General features: G+C 36.8%; 1 protein-coding gene across 1 annotated transcript in view; it reads left to right on the top strand.

Annotated features, from left to right (window-relative positions):
• The first annotated feature begins 6,119 nt into the window (after positions 1-6,119).
• Positions 6,120-27,109, top strand: part of ATG10 (autophagy related 10) — a 116,047-nt gene continuing 95,057 nt past the window's right edge. The window contains exons 1-3 of the mRNA XM_063295456.1: positions 6,120-6,297; positions 10,730-10,852; positions 22,931-23,041. Of these exons, the coding sequence (XP_063151526.1) occupies positions 10,730-10,852; positions 22,931-23,041 (234 nt within the window). The 5' untranslated portion in view covers positions 6,120-6,297. The remainder of the gene's footprint in view (positions 6,298-10,729; positions 10,853-22,930; positions 23,042-27,109) is intronic.

Genomic DNA, 27,109 nt, shown 5'->3' with positions numbered 1-27,109 from the left:
TGGCAGAAATTGAAAGTCAGTCTGCTTCATTTTGGTTCCTAAGCAATCCAAAATTTTTTTCCTCTTTAATGTTTCCAACTTTGCATTCTATCTTCCAATGGACATGGGGTGGAGATGTGTAACTGGGTATAATCTTCATACTGATATTATCTCACACTAAACTGACAGATGACCTCTTCCAGATACTTCATATAGATTTTAAAAAGGATAGGGAAAAGGACTGAACCCTGAGGAACTTCATAACAAAGTATAACCACCGTAACTGCCCCCATAACCATCATCTGGACTTGTCTGCTTAAGTAGCAGCAGAATCACCATAAGCCTGTGCTTGAATTCCAGATCCTTGCAGGCAGTCCAGAAGGATACTGTGGCTGACAGTATAGAAATCTGCTGAAAGTTCTAGAACAAGGATGGTTGCCCCACACACATCCAAATGTCACCCATGAGAGTGACTGATGCAGTTTCTCTCCCATGCTTAGATCTAAACCCAGACTGCATGGGTCTACATAATCTGTATTCTCCAGGGCCCTATACAACTGCATCTCCACTACTTTTTCAATAACTTTCCTCAGAAAGTGAAGGTTAGAAATAGAACGAAAGTTGCTGAATCTTATTGGATCCAGGCCTGGCCTCTTGAAGAGTGGGCAAACCAATACTTCTTTAAGGGCATCTTGCATCTCCCCTTGCCTCAAAGAAGCATTGATTATAGCCCATATCTGACTCCATCCCCTCCCTAGCTGCTTTTATTAGCCCTATGGGGCACAGGTCCAACCCACAAGTGATGTAGCTAAGGTTACAGAAAAATCTGTCCACTTCCTCAGGATCCTGAGGCTCAAAAACCTCCCAGGTAACAAGACATTGCTCTGTCAGATCCATAGATTCTATCCACCCCACTTGTAATGTGGAGTGAATATAAGCAATTTTATTTGCAACATGCTCAGCCAGACTATTACAACTGATTGAGTCTTCTGGTCTGTTTTCCCAAAAAAGTCCGGGACGTTTTAAACAGTGCAATTAGCTGACATTCTGCAGAGAAGTAAATATATATGTCACCTTTATCACTAGAGAGTAGGCTTGAATTTAGGCTCTTACTCTTTACCTGCTTCATTTCCTGGAGGTCCTTAGATACCAAGGAGGTGCATGGGATTGGAAGGCAGGGAGAGGCCACTCTGGACTGAATCTGTCAAGCACCTTAGTTGTCTCTGTGTTCCAAACATTCAACCAGGTGTCCAAGAGGGTTGTACTCCAGATAAACAGGAAAATCCCAGAGCACTATAAGGAAATTTGTGCGATCCATCAGATTGCTGGGGCAGGTTATTTTATTGGGCCCTTCTTCCCTGCAGAGATTGGTGGCTCCAATTAATCCCATTGTCACAAGAAAGTGTTCAGCTCTGCCACATCTGCTCCAAGGTGAACACCCGAAACAAAGTCTGGCCAGCCACATGAGTGAGGCTACTGATTAATTGGGACAAGCCCATGGTGCTCATGGGTGAATCCACACTTCCCTTGCAATGAGATCACCTAGCTCAATAAGGGATGCTGCCATGCAGCTGGGAGGATGGCACAATAGTAGCACGTCCAGCTTGTCCTTTTGCTCCAACATTACAAGCAAGGCTTCAGATCTAGCTACTTGCAAAATAGCACTAATTGCAACTGCTAGGGTCTCCTGGACAGATCTTCATGACCTGCCTACCCATCCCACCAAATCCAGCCAGGTCTCAGTGATACATGCCAGATCTATCCTCTTGTCCATGATTAGATTATGGACAATGATAGTTTTATTACTTGTACAAACAGATCTGGTGTTTGGTAGCCTCATTCTTAGTCCAGAGGGCTCAGCAAACTGATTGCCTGGCTCCCAAACTGAGACAGGGGGCCAGAAGTAGAGACTGGAACCCTAAATTTCCAATTGGTCTTTCCCTGCAATGTTTTGCGCCCAATTTCTACCATACTTCAACTGTTATTGTCTCTCCATTTTTACTGCCTCTGCAATCAAATCCTCTCTAGTCTCCCAAACATCTGCTGTCAGTCATACAGCTCAACCCAAGAACAATCCCTCTTCTCAGTCCCAGCCATACAAAAGCCAGTAACAGGAGCAACAGTAATAGCAGTGACAGAACAACTGTATTTAACTTGATTTACAAAACGTTTTTTCCAAGATTGCGCTCAGATGATCCTTTTTGAGAAAGATGGAGACATTTTTTAAAACTGCTTGCAGTTTTACATTTTTTTAAAAAGTAAAACGTTATTAAAACTAGTGATAGGTGGAAGAACGGATGTTCTGAATAATGTTGATGGAGCTGTTTTTGATTTTACGGTGTTGTACATGAAGATGTGGAGTGGCAGTTAATACTTCTCCTTCTTATCATAGATTTTAATATTAATATTTGTAAGAAACAAAGCTGTTGTGAAGATAACCAAGACAAGCTTATAAAATACTTTGTACATTAAAAGTTTCAATGTGTTTCCTGCTGTTTCTGTTAAAACTTTATTCATGTGTTTAAATATATAAAATAAATGAACCGCAGAACAATTACATTTTCTCTTGCCCATTTACCTATCCTTTTCCACCACTCTGCCACTGTCCTCTCAATATATAATGAATACATAATTGACTGAATATTTCTGAAAATAATAGAAAGGAATAAACTATAAACAACAAACAAGACAAAAAAAACATTTCTCTTCTCAGCCATTTTACAACTCAAAGGGATGGTTCTGAACCTTCATGTTTGCTCTAAACATAGCTAGTAGGAATTAAACCCCATTGAACATAGTAGCATTTGCATCTGAGGGAATATTCATAGAACTCTACTATTATAATTTATTTATACATTACCATTAATACCGATAACATTTAATCTTAACCAAACTTTTAAAAAATAAAAGAATTTGTAATCAAAATGATTATTTCTTGATTTACAGAGCAAAAATAATCTGTCACTTAGAAAATCACTTTATGGTAAACTAATAAAAACATGCTCAGTGTAGAATGAAATATTTCATAAAATAAAATAAAGAAATGAAATATTATGTTCACATATGACAATGGATACCTTATAAAACAAACAGGCAAGGGGTTAGCATCTAGTAAAGTGGAATCACAAGAGCAATGATGTAGTTTAGTTGTGCTAACTGCTGTCACACTCACCAAAATTAGAAATAGCACACTTGGAAAACTTCACACATGATAGCACAACATCATTAGCAAATGCAGCTATAGAATGTTAAAAACAACAACATACTGACATATGTATATTGGATGAAAGACACTTCAGAATGTTGTAGCAAATTGATTATTTAGCTAAACCTACCATATAATTCCAGATGAGTAGCCATTTCAATCTGTAGCAGCAACTATATAAAAACTACTCTGGCATCTCTAGACATTAACGGGTTTATGTTGCATAAACATTTGTGCTTCACTGCATTCCTATTCATGAACAGACAGTATAATGTACTTGAAAGGGATCATAGCTCAGCTAGAGTGCACATCTTGTATTCAAAAGGTTTCAAAATTAACTCCTTGCATTTCTAGGTAAAAAGGAATCCCAGATAAAAACAACGAAAACCTCTAGGGACCAGAGACATCTGCTGCTTGTCTGAGTAAGTAGTCCTGGTTGACTGAGTCAGTATAAGACTGTTTTATATATTTTGTATATAATGACTTGGATATTTCAAGGTAAAAATGGCATTTCTGACTAACTGGTTTAGGCGTAACAGTGCATTGACTCATTTTCATGGGCATGCACATGAAAATACTACAAAGTAGCTTGTACAACCTATGTTGCATCTTTTGTCTCATCCTATGGCCGTATCAGCTGCACAATCACTCCCCAGGTGGGTTTTGAGGAGAAAATAGTTCAACAGCCAAGAAAAGAATAATATTTTAGGCTTGCGTAGCCCACTAAGTCATGGTTTGTCAATGACACAATAGCCAGCATTACATATAATAATAGGCAATGAATATGGTTTACAAATCAGAATAAGGTTCACCCATTGTTCCAAGCCCAACTAAATCAATCACATTATTATTGGATTCACACTATGTTATATTAAGGTTTATGGTATAAATATTTACTCGAACTATAATTTGCTGGGTTAAACCAACATAAACAAAACCTAAATACACTCCAGTATGGCTTTGTGTGATATGTGAACCCAGCCTATGGACTAAAACAGTGTGTGACCACAGCTACTGACAGCAGCAGAGCCTGTGTAAAATTATTACCCTCCTAAATGGCCACTGTTAATGGACATTTGAGATTTTGTGGAACATGGAAAATGGCAGGAGAGAAAGCAATTCCTTACAAATAGTGTTCCAAGCATGCAGTAAAACATTCAATGCTTTGTCAACAGCAAAGTTCCCTTTGAATTAAGCTTCTCTTGATGACTTTGTGGACGTGCCAATGCAGTTTTTTTGCATTCCTCAGTACTATTTTGCCACTGCCTTCTTCAGGGAATGCATTTTTAAGTTTTCAGTCTAGCCTCCAGCATCTTGTGGGCAGAACAAGGCACACAATGCAAATATTGGACTCCAGGCCAACCAAGTGATGTGGTCAATTGGTCAAAGTCTTGACCCAGTGCTGGACGTTATGTGGCTTGGATGGGGAGGAACAGACTCAGGCTCAATCCAGACAAGACTGAGTGGCTTTTTTTATTTGGCCCTTCTGGTTCCAGGGAGCCTTCATCTTTAGTCCTTAATTGGGTTGCACTTCCACGTGTTAGATTGTTGCACAATCTAGGGGTCCTCTTGGACTCATAGCTCCTGTTCAAAGAGCAGGTGGGAGCTGGGGCCAAGAGGGCCTTTGTGCAGGTTTAACTTGGGTGCCACTTGTACCCATTCCCGAACCAAGAGAGTCTTCAGGCAGTTCTCACACCTTGATCACCTCTCCATTGGATTACTTTATATGCTCTGCATAGGGCTGCCCTTGAAGACCACTTGGAAGCTACACCTGATCTAGAAAGCAGTGGCATGGGCAGTGATGAATGGCAGTGTGGACAGATTTCCCTGCTGCTTTGTGAGCTGCACTGTTGTCAGTTGGCTTCCAGGTACAGTTAAAGGTGCTGGTTATCACCTATAAAGCCCTGCATGGCACAGAGCCGGGTTACTTGAAGAACCGCCTGTCTCCACATACTCTGTCTGTTTCTCGGCAATGGCTGTCTTTTGGAAGAGTTGCCATAGAGTCAGGTGGCCTAAAAATTTAAATAATAAAATAAAAATATGAGAACGCAGAAGAAAATGCTTTCATGGGTCCATCATAACAGGAGCAGTTTTTGTGCGATGGGGGTACTGGTTGGCAGTAGATTTGTGCTTCAGCTGTGGGGGGCATGTGATCTGATTATGGTTTGAGTGGGAGATCTTGTCTAAAATGTATGCATAGTTTAAGTGTTTTTATTTTACTAGATCCAACCTTTACCTAGACACATCTAATTTTGGATGAGATGAGTCAGAGCAATGCACTACAAAGACCTGGCAGTGTTCCAACCATGGGAGTTTTATCTCCCTTCATCACAGCAGCAGTTAGCAAATGTTGCAGGAAATTCACAGATTAACTCAGCCATTTTGCCCAGTGCTTTCAGGACCAAATTTTTCAATTCTTGATGGCTGTCTTTTTTCAATGTTATCTCATGGATGACAGGATTAACCCAGTTGCCTTGTTTTGCCGAACACACTGAACGGTAAGTTAACCATACTGTCTGGATCTACCCTGGAGTATGTATGTCTGGTTACTTTGCAGTACACTAGCTTTGTTCATAGGGCATACACGCTTAAACAATCGAATTTTAGTCCAGGAACTGCTACCTAGATGGTAACCTGACAGTTAGTGCATTCTGCGAATCCTGAAAATGGGTTGAAGAAAACACGGAGGTTAACTTAACCTTGGCCAAGCGTCCCTTGAGAATACTGCAGAAACTAGGAGAGAGAGAAGTATGAATTACTGTACTGCAGAAACCAGGAAGGGCAAGCCATGTTACAGCTCCTCCAGCATATGTAACCGATATTTGTCTTTCTAACAGCGGAATTGGGACGGCCCAACTTGAAACTGTCCAACAAGCGAATTACTGTCTCCACTTGACCCAGGCGGCAGGGAGGAGTCTGTCTGCGCGCATGCGCCTTCAGTGCTTAGCTCCAGAAGCCGCTTTCAAAACCGGAAAGATAGGAAGGAAAGCTCGGCGAGGCTTCTGCGCTTGCTCGACTCTTTCTCCCCCTCCCTCCCTAGCCGAGCTCCTCCCATAGGGAAAAAGAAGAAGCTGCGCTACGTCTCTTTCTGAAATTAGCGGGAGGTGGAGAAGGTGAGAGGAAGGGGGAAAGGAGGAGGGAAAGGAGAGAAATGGAAGGGAAGGAAGAGGGACGCGATGTTCTCAAGATTGGAGAGGCAGGCAGGCGTGGAAACTGGTCTCTCCCTTCGCCCCAGGGCCTCTCTTCTCCTCCCAGGCAGCAACTACGTCAGGGCGAGCTGTATTTTGATGGAGCCGTTTGCAAAACTCCCGTCTTGGGCGGCTGCCCGCATTAAAGATTGCTCCGTGATTGCACTGACATGTCCTTTAGGCTGGTCGCCCATTCGCGTGTCCCCAGCCAGACTGACGCCCTGTCGTCTCCGAGTCTTATTTTTCCCGTCCCCTTTCCCAAGCGCCCAGCAGAATCGGTGCACCTGAAGATACGCGGCTGCTGGCGTAGTCTTATCGGATGAGAGTGCCAAGGCCAGGAGTTGCACAATTTTCTTTTTTTAAAAAAGCGTGACGCTGTCAACAATGTTTCTCCCCCACCCCGGCTTGCAAGATACTCTGGAAAAGTGAGTGTCACCCCCCCCCCCCCGTGCTGCTATCCCATGCTTCTTCCTCTGAGGAAAAGTGGACACGTTATAAGTTGGATTGGCCCCACAGTGCTACCTAGAGGTATAATGTAAGCGATTGTCTCTGGTCACTTGCCCATGCTCTGAATAGGGCAACATAGAGCATTGTTCATAAAAGGAGCTGCAATCTCATCTTCTTGTTTGCTTTCCTTGGTGATGTGGCATTGGGGTATTAGACCTGCTAATGCAGGCTTCCACATTCTGGTAGGAGCTGTGTATGCACAATATGCAAATCCATGGTTAGTTGAACCATGATTTGTTCAACTCAGTATGTTGGTTTGCCCAACACATGGAACTAAAGACCCAACTATAAGCCAGCTACCTTTTAGCTTAGTGTGTTGTACAAGGATACCCACAGAGAGTAACAGGCAAAGGTGGCATGCTGCAAGAATTAACAGTTTTTTTCCACTAACAGAATATGGAGTTGTTGCATCATACTAAGTTAGAGTGTCATTTATTTGGTTATGTCTACGGCTGTGATTTATAAATCAAGATTCATGACTTAATATGTTGCATGAACCTTGCTGGTTGTACCTTAAGCAAATAAAGGTTTATCATTTGAATGCAGCTTCTTTGTTCAAGCCTCAGTGTTAAGATTTTGTGTGAGATGGGCAGCAATATAAATGTGACAAATAAATAAGTAAAATTTATGGAAGGCACAATGTTTTGGTGAGAAGCCTATGGAAAGTCTAAGAGTGGGTTATTAAAGCTAACTTTCTCTGACTTATTCTCGGTGCTTTGTTTTAAAGACATACATGGGATCTCAAAATATTACATTAGAGTGTTCACTGTTGCAAGCAACTGCACCCTCCTTTACATTTCCATACATTTCTCCTCTCACCTGTTCTACCTCCAACAAATAATACTCATGAGTCTGAACAGATTGAGTCTTCATTGGGGTGTTCTTTTGGATCTGACCTCTGACTGCAAAATAGCACTTTGCTATTGCTGTCTTTTTGTATTTCCACTTGTGTGAAGTGGGGCCTACACAAAATAGTTCAGTAATGTATATTTTGACTTCAGCTCTCACAATCCCAACAGTTGTGTCTGCTAAGTATTATGGAAACTGAAGCCCAACACATCTGGAAGACAGGTTGAGAAAGACTATGTTTGAGATTGCTGTTGGAGACGGTAGAAATTAACATCTGGTATACCCCTAATGACTACCCAGATGTTGGTGGGAATAGGCTAGCTAGAATTTATAATATTAACATTGTACTAGTTGCAGAAACCTAAATATTTATTATGACCGTTAAGCCTGTAAACACTGTGGAGTGTATGACTTCTTGCATAAATAAGTTTCATGTACTTTAACTCCTGTGCCTCTTGGTTCCAATATGGGGAAAGAGAGGCTTTTAATGCTGATCTCATGTTTATAGATCTGTAGTCCAGTTGAGGTATACCTGTCCCCATTATTATAAATGTTTGGATTTGTATGGCTTGAATGCTGCATTTATCATTTGCACTGCTTTTTTTTAATGTTTTATTGGTGTTCTGTATTTATATAACTGAAATTGCTTTATGAGACCTTGATCTTAAAAGGCAATCTTAAATATTTTAATTAATAGAATAAATATAACAGGAACAGTTGAATATTCTGGAAATATGGAAAATGTGATAGTAATAAGACCATTCTGGCTCCCACCCCTCCCTCTGGAGTTCTTTCAACCAACCATACCATAGAAAATTTTGTGTATCATAAATTGCTAAAATCTGTGCAAAGAAGAATCTCTAGAACTGAAGCATTAAACAGTAATGGATCTTTAAATAAGTGCAGAATACACTAAGCCCTTCCAAAATTGGGCCTCTTCCAGGCATGTGGATTTTACTTCCCAGAATTCTTAGTAGATTTGCCGGCTAGCTAGGAATTCTGGGAATTAGGTGAAGAGTTCCCAAATTGGAAAATAACTAAATGAATAATGAAGTGCTTTATTTTTTAAAAAATGCTGATCTATAACATTTATTTATTTTTTAATCAATCAATCAATCATATTTTTATGGCTTCCCATATCATAGACAAGAGACAAAATGAATAATCCCATATGCCATTTAATGGGAATCTTACCTGCTTGATGATAATTTCTTCCAGAATTTTGTTTGGGTCATAATCTTCAAGGTCTGTCTGGACTCAGTTTACTGAGTACTTCTGAAACAGCAAAAGACAATCTTCTGATGCCTAATTTAAGGGATGTTTTATTTAAGCAAAAAGGAAAAGAAGGAAGCATCTTGCAGCTATCATCAGTGCACTATATGAAATATATCTTGAGGAAAAACATAACAAGAAAGTTAATAGATATCTATGTAATAAAATAATATAATACTGTATATATAGGGGTTTGGCTATCTTTTGCCACACTTTTCAGTCTGATGCAGGCAACAAAAGGACTGATTATCTTTGTAAACTATCATAAATAACCCTAGGGTGAATTACAAGTTGTGCAGACTTTGCAAAATGCAGCTAATTTTGAAAAGGTAGCATAAACTAAGACAGTCTTGCAAGACTAAACTACAGACTAAATTCTAATTCTATTTTTTTTTATGTGGATATTTTTTGTACTGCTTTTAACCTGATGCTAGCTACCCAGAGTTACACCTGCTTTTCTTGATTTATTAAATAAATGATTAAATAAAAAAAGAGCCTCGTGTGGCTCAGAGTGGTAGGCAGCAGTATTGCAACCGAAACTCTCCCCATGACCTGAGTTTAATCCCAGCGGAAGTTGGTTTCTCAGGTAGCCAGCTCAGGTCGACTCAGCCTTCCATCCTTCCGAGGTCAGTGAAATGAGTATGCAGCTTGCTGGGGGAAAGGTAATTATGACTGGGGAAGGCAATGACAAACCACCCTGCTCTATAGTCTGCCAAGAAAATGTCGCGAAAGCGGCTTTTCCCAAGGAGTCAGAAATGACTTGGGGACTTTTCTTCTTTCATTTTTTGTACTGCTTTTAACCTGATGCTAGCTACCCAGAGTTGCACCTGCTTTTCTTGATTGATTAAATAAATGAATAAATAAATCTCCTTCAAAACTCAGAATGTTGTTAATCTGTTAGTTATATTTTATTAAATAAAAGCTTAGTTCTTAATTTTTGCCAGATTCCAGCACATGGGAGATGTTTATAAGTTTCCAATTGATCTGTTTTTACTATATATGCTTATTTGCTAAAAAGCTTCCTTCAAAGTATGTGAGAATTACATCAACTGTATTTCAGCAGTGTTTATTACAGCTTTGTATCTGATCACTGTAGTGAGAATCCTAGTAATTATTGATAAAGTCTAAACTCTGGAATGTAGAATTCCCAGTTTGCAATATGATGATTGTAATTTGTTTCTACCCACAAATCAACAGTTCTATTTAAAAATACAGTAGATGGGGTTTTGGTGTCAGATTCACTCAGTTCTATAGGCACCCTAGTCCTTAAAGTTCCTTGGTTATTCAAGCTGTGTTGTAAAGCAAACTGTTAAGGTGAATGCATTCCAGGTTGGAGTATAAAGAAAAAGATACATTTTTATTGCATAAAGGTGCATTGAAATACATTTTTCTGTTTGGTAAGAAAGTAGTACCCAATGTTTAACTAGCGCAGAAGCTAAGAATGGTAAAGTTTGTTCTTTTGGAATAATTTTCTAGACTCATGCTACAAAGTGCATAGGAATGAATTACTTCCAAAGTGTTTCCTAGCTTGGTACCCTCCAGATGTCCTTCTGTAGCAAAGTGATTAGGCATGAGTCCAATCCCCACTATCTGTTGAATTTTCCATTTTTCTCCCTTCCCTTCCCTTCCCTTCCCTTCCCTTCCCTTCCCTTCCCTTCCCTTCCCTTCATAGGTAATATGTTCAGAGTTCACAGTTTCTGCCAATGCTAACACTTCCATTTCTTGACAGATGTCACTTAACTTGGTTGATGCAGATTTCTTTTTGGAAGAAAATAAATTCAAGCAATATTGTACAGAATTTATCCAGTATTCACAAAGAATGGGAGATAATTGGCAATGGAGAAGCATAAAGGTATGGGCAACATGTAAGTCTTAAGCCATCTATCACAAAGGCTTCCTATGAGTATTTGTTCCCAAGTTATGATGTACTTTGGTATTCATCTATACTAAGTGAAGATGCAAACTTGCATAATTTGATTTCTGAAAGCTGTTCTTGCAATAACTATAAACAAGATCTCTAGCTAATTTTAGTTATTTCTTGGCCTGTTCTTTTTTAAAGCACTGTATTTTCCTTAAAACATTAGTATTTAATTTCAATTATTAATTTGAAATCAAAATTATAAATATAAATGATAGGACTGGGATATTTTCAACAACAATACAGTAAATATTTAAATAGACATTGAGAATTGGGAATGCTTTTCCTTTACAAATGTTTTTAATTTGTTTTTGAAAAGAATCAGAAACATATATTTGCATTGGCAGAATTTCCCTTTGTTGTTGTTAATTACCTTCTATGCTTTGCACAAAATTACAAAAATAATTGGTGTAGACATTTTCCTCTTAGTTTATATTTTTTACAATGGCATTGTTAAAGCATATAACTGGAGAAAATTCTATCCTGAGATTCTCTTCCAGTTAACAAAAGATTTCTTGCCTGCTTGCCTAGGGAAGTAGTTTTTTTTCTTTAAAACGAACAAAAACCTACAGTGACCATTATTTACCTAAAACCACTGTGTCAAATAGATATCACTGTAATTTAGAAGGCACCAGTGTATGTGGCCGTGCGTGTCTGAAAGTTCCTATCCGTCTTCTAAAACAATGAAATTATCATAGAACACCTGAAAAGATCAAAAGTAAACAAAAGTAAAGCAAAAAAAAAAGGTATTTAAGAGTGTACATACAAACTGCTGGCTTGGAGGAGAATATTTTGTGTTACAGAAGACTGCTTTTTTCTTTTTAAGAGGGAGGGTCCTTTAACACTACTGGTTTTCCTTGTGAAATGTCTTGATGATGTTTACTTTTCCTTATAACTAGGCAAGCCTTGTTGGCAGCCATTTTGTAAATAGGCAGGCCTTTGCTATAGCCATATTGCTAGGCATATAGAACAAATGACCCAAAGATTGGGCATCTCTGCTTTAATTATTGCTTTAATCCTCTGTGATTCTCTGTGCTCTGCTGATACTGAATTTTTTTTACCATAAATGTAATACAAATATGGTAAGTACATGTTTTGCATTCAGAAGCTCCCAGGTCCAATCCTTGGCATCTGAAGGTAGGGTAGGAAAAAATGCCGTTTTGAACTCCTGGATTGCTGCTGCCAGTCAGTTGAGCTATATATCACAGTGAGCTAGATGCACCAGTGGTCTGACTTTATACAAGGTAGTCATGTATGATTCTGTAGTTGTACTTCAGTTCCAGATGTTTGGGCATAAGTGCTGTCGGAGACTAGGAAGAGGGATAGGAACTTTCAGACACGCATGGACACATACACTGGTCTCCTCTAAATTACAGTGATACCTATTTGACACAGTGGTTTTAGTAAATAATTCGTGCTCACACTATATGCAATATTTATTTATTTGTTTGTTTGTTTGTTTGTCGAATTTTATCACCGCCCATCTTCCCCAAAAGGAGGGACTCTGGGCTGTTTACAATTAAAGTAAAATTTAAAATTCAATAAAACTATAAATAATACATTAAATATACTGTATATTGCATTATACAATTATATTGTTATATTGTATATGCAATGGCCTTAACTTAACAAACTATAGAGACATTTCTGTTAACTTGCAAACTAAGTTTCTTCCTCACTGATTCATATGGGGTTCTTTATCACAACTTTGATATGCTTTCTGTTAGACAGCCTCGGTACTTTCACTTGAGCTTGCTTTTAGTCTAGAGAGAAGAGGGGAAAACAACTTTTTCCTGAGCTCCTTGGAATTCCGGTAGCTTTGTCAAAGTGTCCTTCCTGAAATCTGGTCTGCCTTATCCAAATGCTGCGGTTTTTCCCACCAGCCACTCTGCTTCACATATTTCTTTCAGATTTTACTTGCTTCTGCTGGTTTTGAGCTATAGATTCCCCTTCCAGCTGTGTCTGGATTCACACAGTGTGTCCAGTCCCCCAGCATACATTCAGTACAGCAGTGTCCAACAACCCGCAACAACTTCTTCCATTGCCAAACACCTCTACCCTTTTATATATTTTCTTCAAATGGCAGATGGCCCTCTTCTCAGGTATCTTAATTGGACGTGAAGCTTCTAGATGTCTAATGTGACAGTTTAGTTGGTGCTGGCAAGAAAAAAACCCCCTTCAAACTTGAGGCCATTTTACTGTATATTATGTCAGGGCAGCTCATCCTGCCACAAGTGCATATTAAGGGGAGTGTAATTTATATGTATACTGTATATGTTTAGCAGAAAGTTCAAATGAGTTCAGTGTGATTTTGCTTCTAACTTTAAATGCATAAAACCAATAATTTCCAATTTGGGGGATTGTGCGCAATATTTAATGGGGAATTTTATAGCAAGATACTGAATATGTAGGGTGTTTTTCTACCTAGTAATCCTATGTTTTTGTTCTGCTTAGATTTGGTTTGCAACTATAGCTGCTTATTGCATGTACAGTCATAGTTCGTTCCAGCAAAGGTACATTCTGAATTTGGCTCATTAGGTTTTAGTGGGAACATAAATATAAGATAGCAGTAAAAACAACTAAGGACAAGGTAATTTCCTTGAAAGGAATCTGTTTTGTGTTCAAATGTTTACTGACAAAAGTACATGTATTGATTCATTCTGGTGAAATCTTGATGAAAGAAATGCTAAAATAGCTTATGGCACTGCTGTACACAGATAGATAGATAGATAGATAGATAGATAGATAGATAGATATGGGTAATGCTGCTTAGACGAGAGAACTAATGTGCTGAAAAGAGACATACATTGATTTAAAATCAAAGCAAATGAAATAAACTCTGTCAGAAATGATATATTATCCAAAGAGTTAAATTTATAGTTAAATTTGCAGACTTGTCAAGTAATTTAATGCTACATTAATGGGGTTTGCACAGAAACTATTTTGAATAGAATCTTTTTATATCAGCTGTTGCACATATGCTTTTTGTGTGTGTTTCTCTAAAATAAAACTTAATGAAACAGCTAATAAAACCCCAATTTGTTTGTGCTTTCGTTGAGAAATGAGCTCTTAATATGCAGCTACTGTTCATTACCAACCATGCATTTTGGTTGCCTTTCAGTAGATATTGTTACCAGGACATGCTGTGTGACACAATTCCATAAATTATTATTTTTTTAAAATTCACTTGTAAGGACATGTTTAATTTTCTTAAATGAGCTAACATCTAAGAAATTTATAACAAGGTTTGGTTAATAATCTGAGAGACTGCCTCTCCCTGATTACATCAGCCCATCCCATTAGATCTGGCCGGGAAGGTATGCTACAGGTTCCATCGGCCAGGGACTTGCATTTAGTGGGTCCCAGGAAGCGGGCCTTTTCTGTGGTGGCTCCCTCCCTGTGGAACATTCTCCCCCCCCCCCCCAAAGTTAGGCTTGCTCCTTCCCTGCTATTTAGGAAGTCCCTCAAGATCTGGTTATGTTGTCTGGCCTGGGAGTCTTTGGGAACCAGAAACATTCTTAGGTGGCTCCACTGTGACTGATATTCTTGCTCTCTCTGTGGGAGAGAGTATATATACTGTATATTAAAATATACTGTATATTTTAATTTTTTATAATTATTAAAGTTTTACTAATTTTTTCAGAGTATAATAAAAATACAAAATATAGAATACAGAACAGATAGAATACAAAACTAAAAAGAGATGAGAAAACCTAAAAGTGCAAGAATAGATAGAAAACATAAAGCACAGGTGACTTCCACCCTTCTTCAACACAGATATAGAAGCATATATTTTAACATTTTTGATGATAATTTTATTTTAATATTTTTATAATTGTTTTTATTTATTCACTGTTTTATTGTTGTACACCACCCACAGTTGCTTTATGTGATATGGACGGCCATGTAAATATGATTAATAAAATAAATAAATAAATAAATAAATAAATAAAATAATTGTACCTTGAGCAGTTCTCCTATTTTTGCAGGTTAAATTATATAAAGTTTTCAGTTTGTGATGTGGTAGATGATAAATCAGATTTTCAGAGGTCTTTGTAAAGGCATGGACTAGGCACATAAAAGCACTTCTTCTGTTTCTTGAATCTATGCCTCATATTACAACTGATGTTGCTAGGTAGAAGAGAGAGTTAATGGGAGAAATCTGATTCTGGGTAGTTAACTGTTGGTTGGTTTGAAAACTGCAGAAAGCAGATTTCCCCCCTCTTATTTTGCACAATGGCTTAATTGGTATAATGCAGGAATTATTGGATCACAATACCCAGAATTTCCTATCAGTATGGTCAATGATGAAGAATGCTGGGATTTGTAATTCTCTACCATCTGGAGATTGTTCATCCTTGAAAGCTTACTAATGAGAACATTACTGTACACTCTTTGGAGTTGAAGGCTTCATATGGGTTTTGAGAAATGTATCAGGAAGATGTTGGGTATGGAAGAAAATGATCAAAGCAGCAAGTGAGTATGTCTAGAGTAGAAATTCTTGAATCTCATCAATCTTTTAAAAAATTATTTCCCCTCTATTATCTACACTATACTCCAACTTTTCCATTTTATTCAGTCTTAAAACCTCTCTCTATATTTTTCTGACTTATCAAAAATTAATAGCAATGAAGAACAACAGTGGAGTCCTTGGTGCTCTCTGAGCCTTGTTGTTTTCTTGCAGACGTTTCATTGCCAGACCAGGCAACATCTTCAGTGCGAAGAGGGAGTGGGCCTTGCTCTCAGTTTATATACTGTGGCTTTCCCTGCTTGTGTTGGTAGGGGTGTTGTTCTCTCCTTGGGAGTTCTTTGATTGGGCTGTTGTTTGCTGCTTGGTTGATTGACAGACTCAACCATAGTTTCAATTGGGAAACTGTGAGCATCCTAAACCAAGCCAAATCCAAAAACGTCAGAGAATTCCTGGAAGCCTGGCACTCAGACAAAGCAGTCATCAACAGACACATAGAGGTAAACAACATTTACATACCATTCAAAAGAGACAACAGAAAAGCCAAAAGACCAGTACACTCCCTTGCCAGCAATCAACACCCAGATATGCAACGACCAGATGAACCATCAAACAGCACAATACACCCTAATCAAGGAACTATTAACTCAGTCAATCAACCAAGCAACAAACAACAGCCCAATCAAAGAACTCCCAAACATCTGCAAGAAAACAACAAGGCTCAGAGAGCACCAAGGACTCCACAGTTCAACCCTGAGCTACAAATATTTGCTTTGATTGGTAAGAACAACAGTATGTACCCTGATATAGAGCAGAAATGGGCAACCTGGAATATCCCCAGATTATTGTGCTGAACTAAATTCCACCACCTGCAGTTGCTTAATTCTCAATAGCATATTTTTAGCCTTGTCATGTTCCCACTCCCCCAGAATAGAATCTGGACATATTTATTTTTATTTATTTATATTTCAAATTTCTATCACCGTCCATCTCTCCCGAAAAGGGGACATACTCCTTGCAGTCCTTGGAGACCAAACAAATAAATAAATAAAGTGTGGTTCATAATTGTTGGAAGGAACCTTCTCTACCCCTTTATACAAAAGCTACAACAGCAGTAATAAAACAGCAGATTGATTGATTATGTGTCATCAAGTCATTTTTGATTCTTAGCAACCACATAGATCTTCTGTTGCTTGGCATATTTCAATGGGTATTGCATCAGTTTCTGTAGCCTTCTGACTTGGTAATGACCAGAGTGTTGATTAACTTCATCATTACTAGAGGTTCTTGTAAGTAAGGAAAACTTCTAAGATATCTTCGATGTTGATGTCTCCACTGTATAGTATTTCAGTATACTCCTTCCATCTTCTTTTAATCTCCTCTGAATCTCTTACTATCTGTCCATTAGCATCCTTAAGCATACCAACTTGAGGTTCAAATCTCCTTCTGAGTTCAGAGATCTTTTGAAAGACTTTTCTTGCTTTTCCATGTCTGTTGCCATCTTCTGTGTCTTTAGATGATGATGTAATGTCTCTTCTAACAGTTCTCTGAAACTCTTTGTTAAGTTCCTTTCTGAGATTTTTCTCTTTCTTGGCTTTGGCTTCTTTTCTCAGCAATTTCCATGGTATGTTCTGACATCCAGTTTGCTTTCTTTTCTTTCTTCAGTTTTGGCAGTCTCTTTTCACGTTCATCCTTAATGACTTTTTAAAATTTATTCCATAATTCCTCTGGATCTCTATCAATGAGGTTCAGGAATTTATTTATTTATTTGTTTGCCAAATTTTGCTACCACCCATCTCTCCCCAGAGGAGGGACTCTGGGCAGTTTACAATGAAAGCGAGATTTAAAATACCTGATGTTCTCCTTGAAAATGGTGGGTATATGTTCAAGATCATATTGTGGAAACTGACTGGCTTTCTTCTTTAGTTTAACCTGGAGCTTGTACATGAGCAGTTTATGATCTGTTCCACAGTCAGCACCTGGCCATGTCTTCGATGGTGTAATTGAAATGCTCCACCTCCTTTTAGCAGTAATATAGTCAATTTGATTTCTATATACTCCACCTGGTGATATCCATGTATATAGGCATCATTTTTGTTGTTTGATGTCAGTGTTAGCTATGAGTGGAGTTGCAGAAATTGATGTCTCATGCTTCATTTCCTAAGCCATACAAATCCAACTATAGTACATTTTCCCTCTTCATGTTTCCAACTTTTGCATTTCAGTCTCCAATCACAAACAGCACATCTTCCTTGCATGTTCTGTTGATTTAAAATTGGACTTGATCATAAAATTCATCAACCTCTTCCTCTTCTGCATTGGTGGCTGGAGCATAAACCTGAATGATTTTCATATTAAAGTCTAATCAATATTATTTTATCACTGATTGCATTGTAGCCAAATACTGTTCTTGCTATATAACTATAAAAGCAACACCATTTCTTCTTTATTTTTCATGTCCTGAGTAATAAACAGTGTGATCTTCTGACTGAAAGTATCCCATCCCAGTCCATCTCAATTTGCTGATGCCTAACAAGTCAATTTTAGTTGTTCCATTTCATCTTTCACTGTGTTGAGCTTTCCTGTGTTCATACTTCTTACATTACATGTTCCTACTGTAATTCTAACTAACTTCAGTTTTTCTTTTCTTGTATGGTAACATCAGCAACTGGATGTCCAGGAGGCTTTAATCTAGCCATGTCATAAACATCATTAATCTTCTGAAATATCCTCAGCCCTTCCCCAATAGCATGTTGAGTGCCATCCGACTTGAGGGGCCCATCACCTGGCACTGTATTGCCAATCATTTTATATTTTCTCTCCATGTGGTTTTTGTGGTAAAAATACAGGAGTGGTTTACCATTGCCTTCTGCATAGTATGAATCAATACCTTTGCTGTTGTCACTAAAGTGATCATCTGCCTTGGGCATCTTCCTTTATTGCTGCTGCCCAGTATAGGTACCTGCTTACTTCAGCTGGTGAGCTGGGATGACCTTCAGACCTTGGGTGACCCTGCTGGGAATATACGCTCTTGGCATATACTCCCAATGTTCTTTGGTTATCCATCCCAGGAACACCCCACCACCATAATGAGGTAGCACAGCAGGACTTGGGGTGGGGGAGGATAAACAGTAGTACTATACCATAATTTTGTGCAACCATTCTAGGTTTACTGTAGATTTTACTAATCATTTAGCGGTACCAAAGCCCGTTTCATCATTCTACTTTGCTTGCTTACATATAAATATATATGCTATGCAGCACTTAGGATTTGAAGGCAAAAAAGTATTTTGGAGCACTCAGGGTGCTCAAGCAACTGTTTTAAGAAATTGCAGATAAGTACTATGCATGCACTGATGCATGATTCATAGCACTTTTTTTGCCATATCTGTGGGTCTATCTGTCCGTCCATCCATCCTGTAACTTAGGACAAGAGCTATCAGACTTTTTCAGGCTATGGAACCTGTTCGTTTTTGTATTGAGTGATGGGTGGAGGATGATCGCTGATGTATAAATTTGTATAAATCTGGAAGAAAAATCACCCATTTTCAAATTTGGATTATTCTGCTTCTAACTAAAATGTGGCAGAAACACTGTACGTCTTGGGAGAATGTACCTTCAGGAGAGACCAAAATCCTCGCTTATTCAGAGGATTTTAAAGATTAATATACAATTGAGACCAGAGGTTGGAAAAAAGTTATTGAACTCTGTTTTTGTACATGATAACTGCAGGGAGATTATTGTATGCACAAAGATGGAAAGATTTGGCACTACCCACAATCAAGGAATGGTTGGTGAAGATGATGAAACTTGCTGAGATGGCTAACTTGACTTCTCTGATCAGAGAAAAAGACAATATATTTATTGCTGACTGGAAACCCCTTATGGACTTTTTGGGTAAAATGGAAAAAAATGAACTTATTTATCGTTTTGACAGACAGACAGGATAGATTATAGAAAGAAGAGAGTCATGTTGTAACCATAGAGTAAGAGGTAAATAAGTGTACTTTCAACTTCTGTAAAGATGATCGGAAGCTACTTTGTAGCTTTGTATCTTTTTTGTATCTTTGTATCATTTTTCTTTCTTCCCTATTCTTTCTTTTTCTTTTCTTTTCTTTTCTATTCTTTTCTATTTCTATTTTTCTTTTTCTTTTTTCCTTTCTTGCACTTAGCTTTTTCTTTGATTTCTTTCTTTTTCTTACTTTATATTAGTTTGTATTAGTTATTGTCTTCCTTTTAATTTTTTAATATATTATAAAATATATAAAATATTTTACATATTGTAAAATATATAAAAAATATATAATACACACACATATACTGTATACATATAAAAAGAAGAGACCAAAATCCTAAGAACTTTCCATTTGTTGGGAAGTAAAAACACATTATATTCTTCTTCCTTCCAGAAGACTGTTTTGAATGGGTAGCAAGAATGTCTTCAGGAAACTGAGAAAACATATACAATCTAAAATCTTGAGGAAGATGGAGTGTCCTCAGAGGTGTCTCTTTCTCCAACATCACATTCTGGGGAAGATTGTTTTGTATATTCTGATGTATTTTCTGAACCATGGCTTGTGCAGTGTTGAACAATCAGCTTTAAATCAGTTAATCAGATAGGAATTTCCCATAAGTTGCCTTTCATTCTGCAGGATCAAAATTAACTGTAATACATCCTGAATGTAGCCTCCCAATGATGGTTCTTTGGTAAAAAGTTTAGATCATACGCTTTTGAAGTTTTGAAATAATTCATTCGTAATACCAACTCTGGGAATCGTCCTTTTCCTTATTTATCTTTATCTTTCATCATTTCCAGTTCACAGGCCCATATGTTCATAGTAAGTCTACGTTGCTGCAAGAGCAATAAAACACAAGAGAATAATTTGTTGAACCAGAATTATCATGAGCTTGCAACGGATAGATATGCAGAAATTTGACTTTGTAATACATTTCTTAATTCTTTCCATAATAGTTGTTGTTTTTAATATGCATTCATTGTTTTGTATTTCGTTTTTCTTAATTGTTTTGCTGATGGAATATTTTCTGTGCAATAATCTGCTTTCACAGTTCTTGGGAATACTTGCGTAATATGACATAGTCAGGTTTTATTTTATTTATTTATCAAATTTGTCACCTCCCATCTCCTCCCACCAGAGGGACTCTTTTATGCTATGAATTTATTTAACTTACAAAATTTTAACCCATTTTTCAGTGTTAAAAAACAAATTCCAAAGTGAGGAACAATTAAAAGCAATTTACAGTAACTTTTAAGCAATTAAAACAAAACAAAGTAAAAACTTCTAAAAATAAAATACATAAAACTAGCTTGAAAACAAGACATGACAATAATAAGGCCAGAAGGCACAGTAACACCATGATAAACAATGTGTAGGTGAACACAGTGACTTAAGCCCAATATTACCTGTACCTAAACAGAGAAGAATTCCACTACTGGTTGCTTGAATCAGGAATACCCTCTCTTGGGTCACAACATAGCAAATTATTGGCAAATAATTGCATTCCCAATAGGTCTTGATTGATGTAAGGACAGAAACACTCGTAGGTATCCAAGTTCTAAAATGATGTAAGGCTACTGTGAATTTGGCTTGATAGCGAACTGGGAGTAAATGCGAACCCTTTTAGAACAGATAAGTAGGTCCCCCCCCTTCAGCAAACACGTAAATGTTAAGCAGCACTGTGATAAAATAGATCCTTGTGTGACCTTTCAGCTTAACTGGCTTGGGGTTATCCAGTTCTTTCCCCTGAATATGATCCCATAGATACAAGTGGGATAGTACAGTGTCTCTAATTCCCAATATACAGATTCACTTCAGAAGGATATTATGGTCAACAGTATCAAGATCTGCCAACAGGTCAAAGAGAATCAAAAAGCTGTAATCTCTCTTTCTCCTTTCTTGTAAAGATCAACCATGTAACCAAGGCTGATTGGTCTTATAACAGGTATGATCCTGTAACTGTGTCAGCCATCTAAATTGAGATGGGTCCAGACAAATTCTAGCTTATAAGAATATTTGAAGCTGAGTAAGCACCATATAGAAACATTTATAATGCCTAAAGTCCAAAAAGACTTCACATTTTGAAAATTAAGTTAGCAGTTTTAATTATACTTTTTCAGTCTTACAGAACTCTTTAGTGCATTTCTGGGTCTATGTACTTTAATGTTTAATTTTAGAAAGTGCTATTTCACATTCTCCTGTTTTACAGATGGTAATTTTTTTGTCCCATTTTCAGTGGCATATGGGAAGGATCCATCTTCATGCTTCTTGTCAAATGCTTTTACTGAAATGTCTGTTGAATGCTTGTGCCTTTTTTGTCACTATTTACAAGTTTACCATCTGCACTAAACTGAAAAATGGGTCAGCATTTATGATTTAAAAACAATACTACCTTGTTTAATTTTGACTGTTTTAAAATTCTTATTCAATATGGTATTAACTACAGATTTTTATTCTATCCCATGTCTATTTTCTCTTTCCCACATATATGATAGAAAAGCAACAAATCCTTTTAAAGTAATGCTTTAAATTGTAATGTTTTTACAAATAATTATGCCTTCATCCTGTAGGATCAATATATCCAAAAACTTTCAGTTCTCTTTCAAAGTGTTTCATCTGAAAATTTTGTTTCAAGTTAGCTAAGTGATAATTAATTTAAATAGCGGAAGTCAGTATTTTTATTCTTCTACTGAAAGATCAGGTTCTACATTATGAAGATATCCTTATTCAGAACACTGAATTTTTCCTGGATTCAATCCTATGTCTCAAATATTACCTACTCATTTTTGCAACTATAAATAAAGTATTTTCTGTGTAGTGCCATTAGAACCTATAATGGTTGGTTAAATTTGATGAACTGGTTTTAAAACATGACACTGAATTAATATTTGATAATAATAGAATATTACTAAGCTAGCTTAGGAAAAAAGTGAAAAGATTCCTCTGGTAAGGAAATGGAAGAAAAATGGTCAGCTTTAAGATTATCAATTAATTGTTGCAGTACCAAGAAAGAAAGAGGCAAAGTAGAGAACAGAAGAATAATGGATTGATTTTTCTAGTGTTAAGAAAGTAAGTGGACAGGATCAGTAGAAAAGAGACTGCAATCCTATACATATTTACATGAGACTGAACACCATTAAACTTAAGGGGGCTTATATCTGAATAAACATGAATAGAAAGTGTGGGTAGGAGTAGGTCTAGTAATTCCTTCCGGACTTTTATATAGTTTTAATAATATTGAGCAATAATACTTGAAGAAATACCCTGGAAAAAGGTAATGACAAACCACTTATGTATTGTTGCCAAGAAACCACATATATGTATCTATGTAGTCTCTAGGACTTAAGCTCAGTTTTACAGAATTTCTACTACCCAAGGACTTAGGGATATAATTATGGGATGCTACTGCATCAGTTTGCTTATTACATAATTTATTTAAAAGCCTATAAGATAAAAACATTTAAGATGTAGAACTGCTTCCTGAAAAAAAAGAAATTAAATACTGCTTTTTTTCATCTCTGAACACAGGACTCTCCTGATGGTTACATGAGTAAAACACATTTTCAATTGAAAGACAAAGGTGTCTCTTCAGGCAGAGTGGACATAGTAAATGATGAACCAACATTTACATCTGTTGAAGTATGTAACAACTCTACTTTTGATCAAACCAAGATCTTCTAATGCTGTAATTTAAATCAATAAATTTAGAAAAGGTGTAATTTAAATCAATAAATTTAGAAATATAAGCATTTATCAAATGGGTTACTAAGTAGAGTGTATAAACTTAATTGGAATAATTATAGAACAGCCAAAAAGATATTTAGATGTTGTTTGCATATGATGCTAAGCTTGCTTGTTAAGTTTTGAGCGTGAGAGATTGTTCACATATAATGCCATATTTGAATGGATGTGTTCAAACATTAGAGTAAGCCAGAAGCAAACAATGCCAGTGTCATTTAGAAACAACTGTTGTTTTGTATCTGAACTAGTTTAAAGGAGAAAAAAAGGAGAATAGATAAGCAGAACCAGGTTTAGGCCTAATTGCAATAAATGAGTTGATTCTCTTCTGTTTGTTAAAATTAGATGTTACTAGTAGTGTTGTTCCCACTTGCATAGTTAAAAAGCTATAGTGTTTTGGAAAAGGGAAATACAGTGGTCTATGATAGGAAAGAAAAAACAAACTAACATAATATTTTGGTAGGCACAGTTTTGTTCTTTGATTATTATTAGATTTTTATCCTGCCTTTTTTATATATATATAAAACTCAAGGTGGCAAACATACCTAATACTCCTGCTTCCTGTTTTCCCCACAACAACAACCCTGTGAGGTGGGTTGGGCTGAGAGAGAATGACTGGCCCAAAGTTACCCAGCTGGCTTTCATGCCTAAGGCGGGACTAGAACTCTCAGTCTCCTGCGTTCTAGGCCAGCACCTTAACTTTTTTTTCAGCTATAAAATTGTAGAATAATGTGTTGGAAGGCAAAACCATCTAAATCTTTCACTTCCTACATCTGAATGAATTTACAAAAACAACCTCAGAGTTCTATGTGCACATAGAGATAAGGAGCAAATGCTTGGCACAAAGTATTTAGGCCAAACAATGTACTGCGTTTCAAGGTTGCATGTTCTGTGGGGAAATGCATCAGTGAGGGTTGTCCAGAAAGCTATCAAGAGCCTAAAGTTTCTTTGGATAAAAATAGTTGTACCTCAGTACTGAATATATTGGATCCTGTTACTACGTTAATGAAGTTAGTCCTTGTGTTCTTACTGGGCGGCTCACGTAGAATAGATAATCCCAAATAACGTCAAAAATCAGGGTACAGTATTAATTATGAGCAGCCTGGAGAGAAAAGTTAGAAAATTGAAGGCCACTGAACCAATACAAAGGCTGCTGAAAAATACCTGTTAGAGAATTTTAATTTATGTATAGCGCAGAATAAAGAGGAAAAGAAACCTAGAAAAAGCCAATCATGTCTGCATGACAAGGTATAAGACTATATTTACACCTTAGAGGCATTATCTGCATAATAGGAGTTCAGTCTAATGGTCACTAATAGATTTTGCAAGCGAGATGTAATATGAGTTATTAAGTGAAAATCTGAAAAATAAATGTAGTTTACTAAGGCAGCGGAAAGGAAAAGGCAGTATATTGGTAGAATATCATATATGCTGGATTAAAAGAAATATCAGATTATTTATTTATTTATCAAACTTTATCACCGCCCATCTCCCCCACGCGGGGGGACTCTGGGTGGTTTACAATAAAACAGAATTAAAATTCGGAATGATTACAAATACAATAATACAATAAAAATAGAAATATAATAGAATCTAAATGGCTAAGAGATTTTAATCAGTCTGTGAGTGTAATAGGTCCATCAAAAATCACTCTAGGGTGCTAGCCATCCTCAGGTATAACTGTTCCCCCTCCCATTCCAAGCCTGCTGGCAAAACCAGGTCTTTAATCTTTTTCGAAAGTCCAGGAGAGAGGGAGCCTGTCTCACCTCTGGGGGAAGGATGTTCCAAAGGGCGGGAGCTACTGCAGAGAAGGCACACTTCCAAGACCCTGCTAGATGGAATTCTTTTACGGATGGCGTCCGTAACATGCCCTCCCTGCATGACCCGATGGGGATTAGATTAGAAATGAAAAAATACCAGATTTTGATATTCTAATGAAGAAGCTTAATTAATGTTATGATCTTGAATGATTGCTTTCACTATTGGTGTAATATTTATATTATTTATTTATTTATTAAATTTTGCCACTGCCCACCTCCCCCCAAAGGGGGGACTCTGGGTGGTTTACAACAAGGATAAAAGCATTAAAATGCCATAAATAAATATAAATACAAATATAATATTAAAGATAAATACTGTATAAAATCCAGATGATGATACTAGTTGGAATCACTCATGTGTATCTAAGAGGCCATTTTAGGGTGCTAACCTTCTCCAGGGGTGATTACTCCTGGAGTATTAGCTAAATCTTTCTGTCGTAAAAGCAGGTGCTCATAAATGTTTCTAATTATGAATTGGAGCAGTTACCAATATATTTTCAAGTTCAAAACAGCAACAGCTTTTCAATTCTGAAAGTTAGAAAAAGGTGAGAGAGCTTTGTGATTTCACAAATTTTTATTTCAGTACGGTACTGAAGGAAAAAAAGGACTTGCTGATAAAAGAAGTACTTTCTAGAATAAGATGATAGATGAGGAAACATTTTAAAGAGTAATATAGGCAAAATGTTTTTTTTTCTATACATTATGTTACACAGTTCAGTGTCTCAAGGCCAGATTAAGAGAATTTTGATTTTTTCCATTTTAAGCAGAGTGAAAGCAGTGAACTGATCCTTCGAAGTAAGGGAGATGAGTTTTATCCATCTTCTTTTCCCATATTATTTGTCCAGTCCAACATCTTTTGAAGCGGCTATTTGCCATGAAGGAAGAAAAATACAGATTGATTGGAGTGTTTTATGCCCCATTAGTGAATTTATTCTAATTAGCTTGGTTTTAGCCCTTTGTATTTATTTATATAACAATTGTTTTTTTGGATCTATTGTGTTTTAAAATACTGATCCTAAGGGCACGTGGAAGCATCTGGATAAATAACTGAACTGTATGGTTTTCCCACCTCCCATAGTTAATAATAGTTTATGAGATGGGGAATTATATTAACAGTGCTATTTATATTTAGATTTATACTAACAGTGCTATTTATATTTATATAACCAGGTATTTGAAACGTGAAGGCACTCTGCTAGGCATCTAATACATGAGTACAGATCCTTTAAAATCTGATACTGAGCCCTGGTAAAGCCTTCTGGTGCTTTTATGAATTGTATAAATGGAATTTAAGTTAATTTTTGCCATGATCAAAAGAACACAGAAGCAGCAAAGGATGCTTGATCTTCCCCTTTAATATTTTCCATTCCTAATACTTCTTGACTTTCATTTTTGGTGGCAAACCTGGAATAATTTTTAAAATTTTGTACAGAGCTTAACAGTTTTAATGTGTTTTTTTAATCAGATAACTATATATTGTTTGAATTCACAAGCTGTGCTCAGCCATAGTGTGATATGTTTAGTTTTAATTCAGCTGGCTTGAGCCAGCCATTATGATTTATAAATCATGATTTATAGATTACCATGTTTTAACCCAGGTAATTCTGGTTCTATTTAACAAGCTATAGTTAAATCATGGCTTAATGTGATCAGCTCACTGCTTCAAAAGAGCAGTTGTTCTTTTATATGTTTTACTCTTTTAAAATGTATAAATTTTATAAAAACCAAGTAGTAGATATTAAGTGAAACCTGAAGGTACCTGCAAGGCAGAAATTAAAAATATATACAGTTGTGATAGTCCTTTTATTAGCAAAATGAATTTTAAGTAATATATTTGTTAAGAAAACAAGTTATGTGGAAAAACAGGAGTTTAACTACTTATTTCAGACGTGTAAAACAAGAGTAACTAAAAAAGGAATGAAAACGAACCAGGAACTGGCTTTGTTTGTTGGAGTGATTGTGGCTTGTTCTTTGTTGAAACCTTGGTTAAAACATTTGATATAGTTCATAGAACAAACCATGATTGGATGTTTTATTCAGAATATTAAGACATATATGTTGGCTCATACATCATGCTAAACAAAAAGCTAATTATGGGTTACTGTTATTTGTGAACTAGGTCAGTGTATTACTTACTTAATAGTAAGTA

This window comes from Candoia aspera, chromosome 2 (assembly GCF_035149785.1).
Source record: "Candoia aspera isolate rCanAsp1 chromosome 2, rCanAsp1.hap2, whole genome shotgun sequence".
NCBI classification, from domain to species: Eukaryota; Metazoa; Chordata; class Lepidosauria; order Squamata; family Boidae; genus Candoia; species Candoia aspera.
The sequence above is the reverse complement of the archived record's forward strand: the minus strand, read 5'-3'. Positions and strand labels throughout refer to the sequence as shown.